The sequence below is a fragment of the Solanum tuberosum genome, unplaced genomic scaffold, assembly GCF_000226075.1.
Source record: "Solanum tuberosum cultivar DM 1-3 516 R44 unplaced genomic scaffold, SolTub_3.0 scf00720, whole genome shotgun sequence".
NCBI classification, from domain to species: Eukaryota; Viridiplantae; Streptophyta; class Magnoliopsida; order Solanales; family Solanaceae; genus Solanum; species Solanum tuberosum.
The window spans coordinates 66,785-78,610 of NW_006239631.1; the positions used below are offsets into that span (position 1 = coordinate 66,785).

Here is an 11,826-nt window from a genome sequence, read left to right on the forward strand (position 1 = left end):
AGGAACCCACTAGTGAAATCCCACATACCTGGTGACGAATTCCATGGATAAATCTTTAGATTTCGGGGCTGGAACTCATGGAACCTTGCTGCGTTCTTGAACTAGGGTTCTTGACTTCTCTTCTCCTCTTACGCTCTAATTTTCTAAGTTTTGATTAATGATTTGACTTAGGTAAGTTCTAGTTATGTTTCTAGGCTTAAACTGACTAAAACCTCATAAATTTAGGGTCTAAACGACATAGCTTAGGGGTCCAACGAAATAGGAAAAGACCAAAAGGCCCCTGACTTAACTGTTGTCAGAGTGACCTACGGATTGGACCTACGGGCCGTAGTTCAATCTACGGTCCGTAGATTGGGGTCGTAGGTCAAGTCTCCCCGATAGGGATTCACTAAAACGAGCATAACTTTTTACTCGGAGGTCGGATTTTAGCAAACTTGGTGGCGTTGGAAAGAGGATTCAATTATCTATCATATCATAGGTAATGGGATACATAAATCCTTTTTTGCTAAGATCTATGACTATTTGAAGTTGACCCAATCAGCAATTTTCCTCTAACTGGTTGCTGACCCTCACCTACGGTCAGACCTACGGAACGTGGATCGAAGGACGGTCTATGCTTGTCAGCCATCATTTGCATCAGAGGCTGGGTAAATGGGGTCTTGATCCACAGACACTGACCACGGACCGTGGACTGACTTACAGACTGTAGGTATGTCCTTGGGTCGAGACTTAGCCAATTTTCTGAGCTGGGTTTTTGGGAGGGGCTGCAGTGGTAAACCACGGACCCACGGCACGGTCCGTAGGTGGTGACCGTAGGTTGCACCTACAACTTCTCAAAATCTGCATTTTTGGTCTATTTCGGATACGAGGTGTTACAGTTTTATTTCTCAGAATATTGTATTTAACAGGGTATCGGGTCCCTGAACATTAACAACTCTTGATTTTAAGGTGAAAAGATGTCTGAAACTGACACAATGAATGTGGAGCGGACACGTGGCAGTGACCGTTGTTAGAAAACTGTGTAGCAGAAGTGATACTAACCTTTGGGGGACTAGGTCCCTCTACTATAGATTGCCCTGACTGTATGATTAGATCTTCCCTTTAGCCAACATGCCATAAGTGTGTACCTGCAGTAAGGTACCAGATGTGAATTCTCAAACAATAAGCAATACAACCTGTATAGATACCTGCCCTCCCTAACATAGTCAGAAAGTGAGATTTCATGTAAGTTTTTTATGAAATTAGGTGATTTTGTGCATCCCCGACTTCAATTTGTTCTTGACAAAGTTTTCTTTGCTCAAAGGCTTGGTAAAAATGTCAGCCACCTGGTCTTTTGTCTTGCGAAATCTCATCACTACTTTCTTCTTCTCAAGATTATCCCTCAAAAAGTGATGCCTCTCATCTATTTGCTTAGTCCTCTTATGCTGAACAGGGTTCTTGGCCATGTTCATTCCACTTGTGCTGTCACATATGAGGGGAATAGTGTTTGTGAGAACACCAAAGTCTTTGACTTGTTGCTTAATCCATAAGAGTTGAGCACAACATGATGCATCTGCTACATATTTTGCTTTTGTTATAGATAAAGCTACTGAATTTTGCTTCTTGGTGCCCTATGAAATCAGTGATGATCCTAGGAAATGTGACATACCTGAAGTGCTCTTTCAATCAACAAGAAAACATGCATAGTCAGCATCAGCAGAGCCAATTAGATCAAAGGAGTCCCCGGAGGGATAAAAGAAGCCCAGGTCATGTGTTCCCTTTAAGTATCTCAATATTCTCTTGGCTGCTTTCAAGTGTGATTCCTTTGGAGCTACTTGAAATATGGTCTGATTCCCCTATACATGGTCTGATTTACATGAGTCCCTTCTTCATCCATATCAAGTTTGACACTTGTACTCATAAGGGTGTCAAGAATTTTTGCCTCAAGCTTGCTGAATTTCTTGAGCAATTCTTTTATGTACTTCTCTTGACATATTGATGTACCTTGAGGAGACTATTTGATTTGCAGCCCCAAGAAAAGTGTAAGCTCCCCCATCATGCTCATCAAGTCTGCAAACTCTTTGCATAGTGAATCTGAAGTAGCTCCAAATATAATGTCATCTAAATATACTTGCTGTAACATCCGACAATTTAAAATGAATATGAAGAAGCTTGAAATTGGAAGTAGTCATTTTTTTGGAAAGAAATTCAGAATCTGGAAATTCGGCCAAGTGTGGAAATCAGTGAGTTTTTGGCCAACTTTGAGCAGTCATAACTCCTAGCTCAGGATGATCCAGGAGTAGTTCCAGTTATTTTTGGAAAGCCCTTGGAACGATATTTCCAACGCCACTGAGTTTACTCAATTCCGAGTTCGTATGAGCGAGTTATGCTCGTTGAAAGTTGGGCAGTTGGCAGGGAATCCGTCCGGAAAATTTAAGGGCATTTTGGTCTTTTCACAAATCTTTTCTTTTGAGGTTATATTGTTGTGTTAGGCTGTTTGTGGATCATTTTTGTTCCATTTTAAAAGAGTAAGAGTTAGGGTTCTTGAGAGTGAAGAAGAAGAAGAACTTGGAGCTAGGGCTTGGTTTGAAGGTGGTTTCTTCATCAAATTTCTTGGGAAATCTTAGTAAAGGTATGGGAGTTCTTTATTTAGGGCTAGTTTTCGCCCTAGAGCCAAATCTCAAAATGGTTTTCAAGGTTTTCAAAGGTTATGAAAAACCCCAATTCTTCCTCAAACTCATGGGTTCTTGCATTAAATGGTTTCAAACAATCTATTATGATTATATTATGGTTTAATTGATGTTTTTAGGTGAAAAACTCCATGGACCCATGATCTCCTTAAATCTCTAAGTTTGGCTTATGAAGTGGGTTTTATGATAATGCTTGGGTATTGATGGAATTGTACTTAGATTGAATTGTATTATTGATTCCTATTGTTATCTATATCTATTGTTGGTGGATTGTTGGTGTATGGATGAGTTGAGAATTATGGCCTTGTAGGCAAGTCATGGGTAAATTCCCTTGTGATGTTAGAATTGTTGAGAATTGGATAATGGTGATTATGGCTTTGGAGAATGGTAAGTTGACCTACTTTCATGCTATATTGAAATTGTTCTTGTTTGGATTGATCCACTTATGGTGGAGGTGTGTACTTATTGAATGTGTATTGATTATGGCCTTGAAGGCATTATATGAGTGTTATTGTATTGTTATATTATTATATATGAATGAGGCTATATGTAAAGTCCTATATGAAGCTATATGTGAAGGTATGATGTGAATGAGTTTATGTGATCTTGTGATGATCCTATGTAAAGTGGATAGCATTGTGAGTTAAAGTATGATTTCTCATGATGTATATATGAAATGATGTTGGATTATGAAGTATCCTTAAATGAAAATGTTGTGACTTGGTTGGTAGACTAAAGTGTCCCTCCTTGTTACTTAAAGTCTTGAATGCATGAATGTGTGAAATGGGCAAAACTAAGAAATGGTGCCCTTTCATAAGTCTAGCTTTCCTAAGTAAATGTAAAACCATGAAATCGGTAGACCTAATGGTGGTAGCCCTTCTCATGTGTGAAATGATGAACCTTGGACCGGCAGGCTTAAGGCACCCTTAATGAAAAATCGGTAGGCCTAAGGCACCCTTCCAGGGGGATTTAATGAGCTATCCTTATGAACCTTGATTGGCCATGACTAAGAAATGGGGCCTTTCTTGGGAAGAGGTACTATGAGTTGGTTGAACTAGAAAAGGAACCTTCTCTAAGTACATATGTGATTGAATACTCTATGGGAAACAAGGCTAGCACCGAGTGGATGTGGTTAGGAAGGTGGCCTAGTTGAGTATGAGATTAGGCACAATGAACTTCCTTGGACATCCCCTAAACCATGTGCCTACATGGGTTGCTTACTAGTTCTACCTTTGGCAAGAAGAACAACCTCCACGGAGTAGGATAGACTCCGGATTCCATACCTAGCTAGTATGGTCTATGTCGGTTATGCCTATTCCCATCATGTGGGATGTGCACTCTAGTTATTGGATAGGTTCTACAACGTGTAGGTAGTAGTATGGGATGCTATCTACACATGGCACGAGTAGGCTTTGAAGATACTAAAGTGAGTTCCCTAAGTCTAACGACTATTATGTGAAAGTCCCCTTATGTGCTTGAATGTCTCCAAAAATGGTTTCTTAAAGAATGTTGGTCTATTGATGTTATGTTGTAAAGGAAATGTCCTTATCTAAGGTAATCTTGAGGAACACTTAAGTGTGCTTGAAGAGGTTGTATGGGCGGTCACTTCTTGTCTTACTCAAGTGTGTCTTAAGGTTATATTAGGTAGAGGTCCTATGGTAATGAAATGGCATGTGTTCCTTTAAAGTTAAGCATGGGTTGTATATGAATATATGTTGAGTATGTATACGGTTGGCTATGGTTTTATATGTGAACATTGACTTAGTATGTTATATTGTAATGGTAAATTTCCTTATCTATGGTAACCCTTAGGAATACTTAGGTGTATATGAAGAGATTGTATGGGCGGTCACTTCATGTTTCACTTAAGTGTGGCTTTGGGTAACTTGAGATAGAGGTCAAGAAATGATGAAAAGGCTTACTTGTATTTTTTTTCATGAAGTTTTACCAAATGACATAAAAGCATGTTTCTCCAATAAACGTCCTTTTTAGCATGTTTTTGCATGGCTTCCATACTTAGTACTTAATTGTGCTAACCCCTTTCTTTCCCTTTTTGGACTAAAGTGTAGGGATTTGGAGATGATGACATGTCATGGCTATTTGATAGGTTTCTAAGTGTTGAAGATGAAGACTTGGTGAGTCCTCATAGATTCGAGGACAATACCCAATATGTTCTTTTATGTCTTTTTTGTATTGTTTGAGTTGTGTACGGGATTAGTCCCGAATTTTGTACTCTAAAGTATTAGATGGTTATGAGACATCATGTATAAAGTCTAGAAAGTCTTCCGCTTGCTATTTTTTTTATGCAATGTTTTCTTGGTAAAGAAAGTTTTAAATTCATTATGGTTTTAGTGTATATGCGATGAATGAATGCTAAGAGGCTTGTATTAGACCTCTTCGAGGTCGAGTACGCCGGTTATGACTAGGGGGTGCTCCCGGGTCGTGACACTTGCACAATCAACAACTCTTTACTTCTGGACTTTAGGAATAAAGTATTATGAATTTTACCTCTCTTGAAACCCGTTTGCCAGAAGAAATTTTGACAAGCGCTCATACCAAGCTTTGGGAGCTTGCTTTAGACCATAAAGGGCTTTGTCCAGCTTTAGCAGATGGTTTGGAAGATCAGCATCTTCAAAACCTGGAGGTTGCCTAACACACACCTCCTCCTTCAGATACCCATTCAGGAGGGAACTTTTAACGTCCATTTGAAACAATTTGAACTCCATGCAGGCAGCAAAAGCTATTAAGATTTTGATGGCTTCTATTCTGGCTACAGGAGCAAAGGTCTCATCATAGTCAATCCCTTCCTCTTGATTATATATTTGTACCACGAGTCTTGAATTGTTTCTGGTGATGATCCCATTCTCATCAAGTTTGTTTCTGAAGAACCATTTAGTCCCGATAATGGTTCTATTGAGAGGTCTGGGGACCCGGTGCCATACCTTGCTTCTCTCAAACTGATGGAGTTATTCCTGCATTGATGTTACCCAATCAGCATCCTTTAAAGCTTCCTTGATGTTCTTTGGCTCAATGGTGGATATGAAGGCTGAATATGCAACTAGATTTCTTATTTTGGATTTAGGTATTCCAGAGTCAAGTGGAGAAACAAGATTGTCCAAAGTATGAGAAGATTGATGTTTCCATCCAGACTTTCTAGTTATCTCCTCTTCAATATCAGTAGCAGATTCATTTTCTTCATGCTCTTTGTTCTAAGAGTCTCCCTCCTGAGCTACATCGGAGGGGCGAGGTTCCTTTGTGAGTTCTGTACCTTTTCTGTCCTTTGAAACCTGTTCACTTCCAGGAGTTTGGATTACCTTGTCTTTTTGACCCTTCATCAGTTCCTCCAATTCAATATCTTCATTGTGTTCATCCTTGTTCTTATCATCAGATTCATCGAATATCACATGCATATTTTCTTCAACACATAAAGTTCTTTTATTGAAAACTATGTATGCCTTGCTAGTAGAAGATTACCTAACAAACACCCCTTCATCACTCCTGGCATCAAATTTGCCAAGATTATTCTTCCATTATTCAATACAAAGCATTTGCAACCAAAAGGCTTTAGATGAGAAATTGAAGATTTCCTATTATTCAGCAACTCATATGAGGTTTTCTTGATCACTGACATGATGAGACACATGTTTGTAACATAGTAAGTTGTGTTGACTACTTCTGCCAAAAAATTCATATTCATTGCAAGTCTTGAGTCAATCAGCATGGTTCTAGCAATATCCACCAATGTCCTGTTCTTCCTTTCCACAACCCCATTGTGCTGAGGAGTTCTTGGTGCAGAGAAGTTGTGATGAATTCCATTTTCAACACAAAAGCCTTCAATTTGAGTGTTTTCAAACTCTGTGCCATGGTCTGATCTGATGGTTGCAATTGTGCAGTTAACCTTCAGTTGAATTGCTTTGGAAAAAGTGATCAGTAGTCCAGCTATCTCGTCCTTGGACCGCAAAAACATGTTCCAGGTGAACCTAGAGAAATCATCAACAATTACCAGAATGTACTTCTTACCTCCTCTGATTTGGATTCTGACAGGTCCACATAGAGCCATGTGGAGAAGTTCTAGTGGTCTGGTTGTGCTTACACCTTTCTTGGGTTTGAAGGATGATCTCGTTTGTTTCCCCGTTACACAGGCCTCACAGACTTTGTTGTCATAAAACTTCAGCTTAGGCAGTCCGCGGACCAGGTCCCCTGCAACAAGCTTGTTTAGCAAGGACGAACTCATATGTCCCAATCATCTATGCCATAGATTTGCATTGTCAGTCTAAGCGCTTAGACACATGAGATTGTCCCCTTCTATTGAGGCAAGATCTGCAACATATATATTTTTGACTCTTTTGGCAGATAACAACTTTGTTAGTTACACACCAGGCACCTGTCAGATAAGAATTTAACTTAATTTCCCTTATCGCAGATTTGAGATACACTTAACAGATTGTATTTCAAACCATTCACATAATGAACATTGTCTATTGAATGTTCTGTTGATCTTTCTATTTTCCCAATTCCGAGAATGAAACCCTTTTTCCCATCACCAAACGACACACCACCGCCCTGGTGTGCTTCCAAAGAGAGGAAGTTTTGAGTGTCTCCAGCCATGTGCCTTGAGCATTAACTATCCATGTACCAGCACTGACTGCTTCCTCTCTTCTGCACAAGAATCACTTATTAGACTTAGGAACCCACTTGAGATGGAGTTCCCAAAAACTGTTAGAAGGTTTAATGAGAAACCTTCATGTCCACGGGGGCACAGTGTTCTTCCTAAAACGGTATCTGGGACCATGTTCTTTTTCTTTTCTACATATCCTTTTCTCGACTTGAGAAAATTCTCCTGCCTTTCTTTTACTCTCTTTAGAGACTCACATTTTTCTTTCAGAGAATGATTTCTTCCACAATGGGTACACGAAAGATTGTCAGAAACAAAGACATATTTACTGTGAGGGTTGTAGGGAGGTTCCATCTGTCTACAACCTAAGCTGTTTTTGCTGTTGAACTTCTGATTGGCTAAGTTCGAAAGGATCTTAAATGAATCAGTCCATTTCAGGGAATGGTTCTGCTCTTCTTTGATCTTACTAAGGTCTTTCATTAGTTGAGAATTCTTTTCAAGAGAAGCCACTAATTTAACTACGATACCTTTAACTTTTCTTCTAATTCGACCTCAAAGCTACTGAGTTTCCATTTCCCACCCTCAGAGGTACCAGGTTCCTCGCTGGGCTACATGCTCTCAGTTTCTATAATACTTATCCTAACATTCATTCAGACATTTGAGAGTTAAGGGATGCATTTTCATCCTCACACAGACTGTTTTTCACTTATCATCATATTCTTAGTGGTTAGTTCATCTACTGAGTCAATTAGTACTCTACAACAAGTTTTCTTAACCTTTTAATGGATAAAATATCTAGATCACTTTTGAGATAAAAAAGGGTTACCTCATCCTGGTTCTCTTCATCGTCTGATTTTGCCATCAGTGAGAAAATGGAGTTGAACATGATTTCATCATCTTTGATGGTTATCATTAAGACATCTTCATGACTGTCCTCTTCTTCCTCTGATTCACTGGAGCCATTTCCCTAGACTGCAGACACTTTCTTCACTACTTGATCAGCGTGAGCCTTTCTTTTGGCATGATCTGGGACTTGGTCCCTTTTACGAGGTTTGAAGTCCTGAGCTTCCTGCTTTTGGCTTTGACAGTCCCTCATGAAATGTCTAGGCTTCCCACATTTGTGGCAAAGATCATTTGCATTTGTTGCTCTGCTGGTAGACCTTTTCTTTTGGAATCCTCCATGCTTTTTGATTATCTTTTGAAACCTTTTAGTGAGGTATTCCATCTCATACTCCTCTTCTAGCCCATCATTCAGAGACACTTTCAAGGCCACTAATTTCTCTTTCTTTCCTTCATTCACGGTTGAGCCCTGTTGCCTGTTCAGCTCGTAGGTTTGAAGGTTTCCCATGAAATCATCCATGGTGAGTACCTTCAAGTCTAATGCTTCAGTGATAGCATTCACTTTGCTCTCCCATGACTTGGGAAGCACCCTGAGAATCTTTCGAAATTGTTTGCTTGGGTGAATAGGCTCACCAAGACATCTTAGTTCGTTGGTTATGGAAGTGAATCTTGTATTCATCTCGTGGATGGTTTCACCTTCCTTCATACATAAATTCTCATATTGAGTCATTAGTATATCTACCTTAGACTCCTTCACTTGTGTCATTCCTTCATGAGCTGTTTTGAGACAATCCTATATTTCTTTAGCTGTCTCGCACGCAAAGATTCTGTTGTACTCATCTGGACCAATCCCACACACTAGCAACTTTTTTGCTTTATAGTTCTTTTCTATCTTTTTCCTGTCATCTTTATTGTATTCCCTTCTGGTTTTGGGAATCACCTTGGTGAGTTCTCCATCTACTACATCTTTCGTGGGAATGTAAGGTCCGTCAAGAGTCACATCCCATAGCTTAGTGTCTTCAGCATTGGTGTAGTCATGCATGCGCGTCTTCCACCATCCATAAAATTGTCCGTTGAAGCGAGGTGGTCTAGTGGTGAACTGACCTTCTTCCAGTCTCGGTAGAGCAGCCATTTCTTCAAGATCTTTTCTTTTCTTGGTGTTACCCAAATAGAAAAGTCAAGCTCTGATACAACTTGTTGGAATGTATGTGTCCACTAGTTACGATAGGACCAAGTCCTTAACACAGTTAAGATAAACAAAAGAAAATACTGAAAGGAAAGATAGCACACACAACTTTACGTGGAAACCTCCTTGCTCAAGGGAGTAAAACCATGACCTGTCTCACAGGATTTTCAAAATGTTGTTACTAATCTTCTCAAGCAAAAGTAAAACACAGTTTACAACACACACGAGATTAACCTCCTAATCTCTATTCTGAGTAGTACAACTATCACTCAATGAGCCAAAGCAATGCTTGCATTGCCCACTATACTAACCCAACTGATTAATATAAACTTTTAACGTAAGACACAAAGTTGCTCTTAACTAAGCTCTTACAGTGATTCACCCAAGGTTTGAAACGTTTCTAACACATGTGAAACGAATCCTACAATGTAAGCACAAATACAAGCAATCAAAATAACAGCTGGTTCAGGAAGCAATTCGTCAGTCTATGAGGTCCCTTGCTGTTTTGTTGAAGCTTGAATATTCTCTCTTTGAATGAATGAATGAGTGATTTTTTGTTGTCATGTTGACTATATCAACCATAAAGAGTTATTGACCGTTGGACAAAACAACCTCGTCCATTCTGATTGGTGTGGTACACTGACGACCTCACCAACCTCTGACGCGACAGCTTTCCAGTTGTATAGCACATAGAACTGGACGAGCATACTCTGCAGAGGACCGGGTCCCTGCATTTGTGAGGAGATCATCAAAACATCTTGGAACAGTAAGACTTATCAAACTGTAAAAAGTTGAAGCTTACAGCAAAGGATACCAACTTCTCTGCAAACATCCCCCGCCTTCAACTCACCAACTACATGATCCATACCATTCCTGTGTGATATAAAATCCACTGCTCCAGTTACGAGGATGTAGAGATCTGTAGATGCTTCATTTTGCAAAATGACATCCTCTTTTGGAGGGAAATACTCGGCCTTCATCTCAGAAACCAGTTGAAAAAGTAAGTCATTTGATACCCCATGGAATAAGTAGGCCTTATCTACCAGTGAATAGAATAGATGATGTGAAATGGCAGATCGAATTGCTTTGGGTAGTGGTTCAAGAGTTTCTTGCTGCTGCAGACCTTCCGAATCTGTTCTGTGCATCAAAGTCAAGTGATCTATCATCTGTTCTTCAAGTCGAACAGGCAGCTTATTCCTCTGTGCAAAGCTTGAGGCAGCTTGAATAGCATCCCTAAATTTCTGTGTCTTATTAGTTCCATGGACAACTAAGTTGGTCATGTTTCCAATAAGATATGCAGTCAGTTGTTGAATATCATTTCCTCTGTAGCCACAGCGTGCAAATCCCCATAGCCAGTTGTTGTAAGTGTTGTAATGGACCAATAGATAGACATTACATAGAGATCCCAGATGCTCCTGTCATGAAGATTTCCCAGTGAAAGCCATGTTTTTGTGGTGTCTTTATGCCGAGCAGCAAGAAAGTTGTAGAAGCAGCCAGCAGAATGAACAGCAAAAAGAGTGACAGACACATATAAGCTTCAGTACTCGAACCCCAAAGTAACTGAAGTTGCTGTTTCTCTCCAATCTCACAAACATGGCACTGACTCTTCTGAGACGCCAGAGACGAAACATACTCAAGAATCCATATGATTGAAGAATGTGGGGCAATGCTTCGAAAGGGATGGTGGATATGAAATCAAAGATAAACTTGGATTTTGTATACCTCGAAGCGATGCACTTTGGGTCATCAATCATAGTGTAAGTTGATTTATCAAGATAGGCAACAAAGAATAATGTGAGGACAATGTCAATGAAAAAAAAAAAGCAATTAGCTATGTTATCTAAGATGGCAATAAGTCCTTGAGGTCTTTCTAGAAATCCAAACTGAAAAGTTGACGCCCATGCTGTGTAGAAAACAAGAAGCACCAAAAGTGCATCCCAAGCCTTGTAATGGGGATTAGTAGGGGAAATGATGTAGCTACGGAGCATAATTTTGCTATTACTATGGGCGCCAAGAGAAGGAAGAATGTCACTGTTAATACTGTAGTGAGAGCTTATATCATCCATTGAAAATGCTCGAACCTGGACGACGGCCTCTGCCACCCTCTTCTGAATCTATTTTTTTTTTTGTGTGTTGAGTACATTATTTTGTATGAGAAGTGTATCGTTATATATATAGAATACTTTTATTTATGGCATAAAAAGGTATTTCCTTTCCTTATTATATTCATACTTAGGCATAATTCTTTTCATGTATGTTGAAATCTTTGCTTATACTAGTCTTGACTTTTAATCTATATGTAGTCTGTATCATACACACTCATGTCACCATTATTGTCGTTTGTAGATATTATTACCGATGAGTTCATATTAAAGTGTACTTAACCATTTTGTCTTACTGATTTTAAGTCAAAAGGAAAATGTTTGACGTTTTCTCTTTGATTTAAATCTCAACAACGGACGCTCTTGATTGAATCTTTGCTTAATATAGTTGCAAATTGTAGCATAACATATTAA

At 39.4% G+C, this 11,826-nt stretch overlaps 1 protein-coding gene across 1 annotated transcript; it reads right to left on the bottom strand.

Annotated features, from left to right (window-relative positions):
* Positions 1-10,086: 10,086 nt before the first annotated feature.
* LOC102604846 (potassium channel AKT1-like) lies at positions 10,087-11,376 on the bottom strand. Its single transcript, XM_015305208.1, has 3 exons — positions 11,033-11,376; positions 10,837-10,918; positions 10,087-10,725 (listed from the first exon to the last, which is right to left on the bottom strand). Exons 1-3 carry the CDS (start codon positions 11,374-11,376, stop codon positions 10,087-10,089), a joined length of 1,065 nt encoding a protein of 354 aa, XP_015160694.1.
* Between the last annotated feature and the right edge of the window lie 450 nt (positions 11,377-11,826).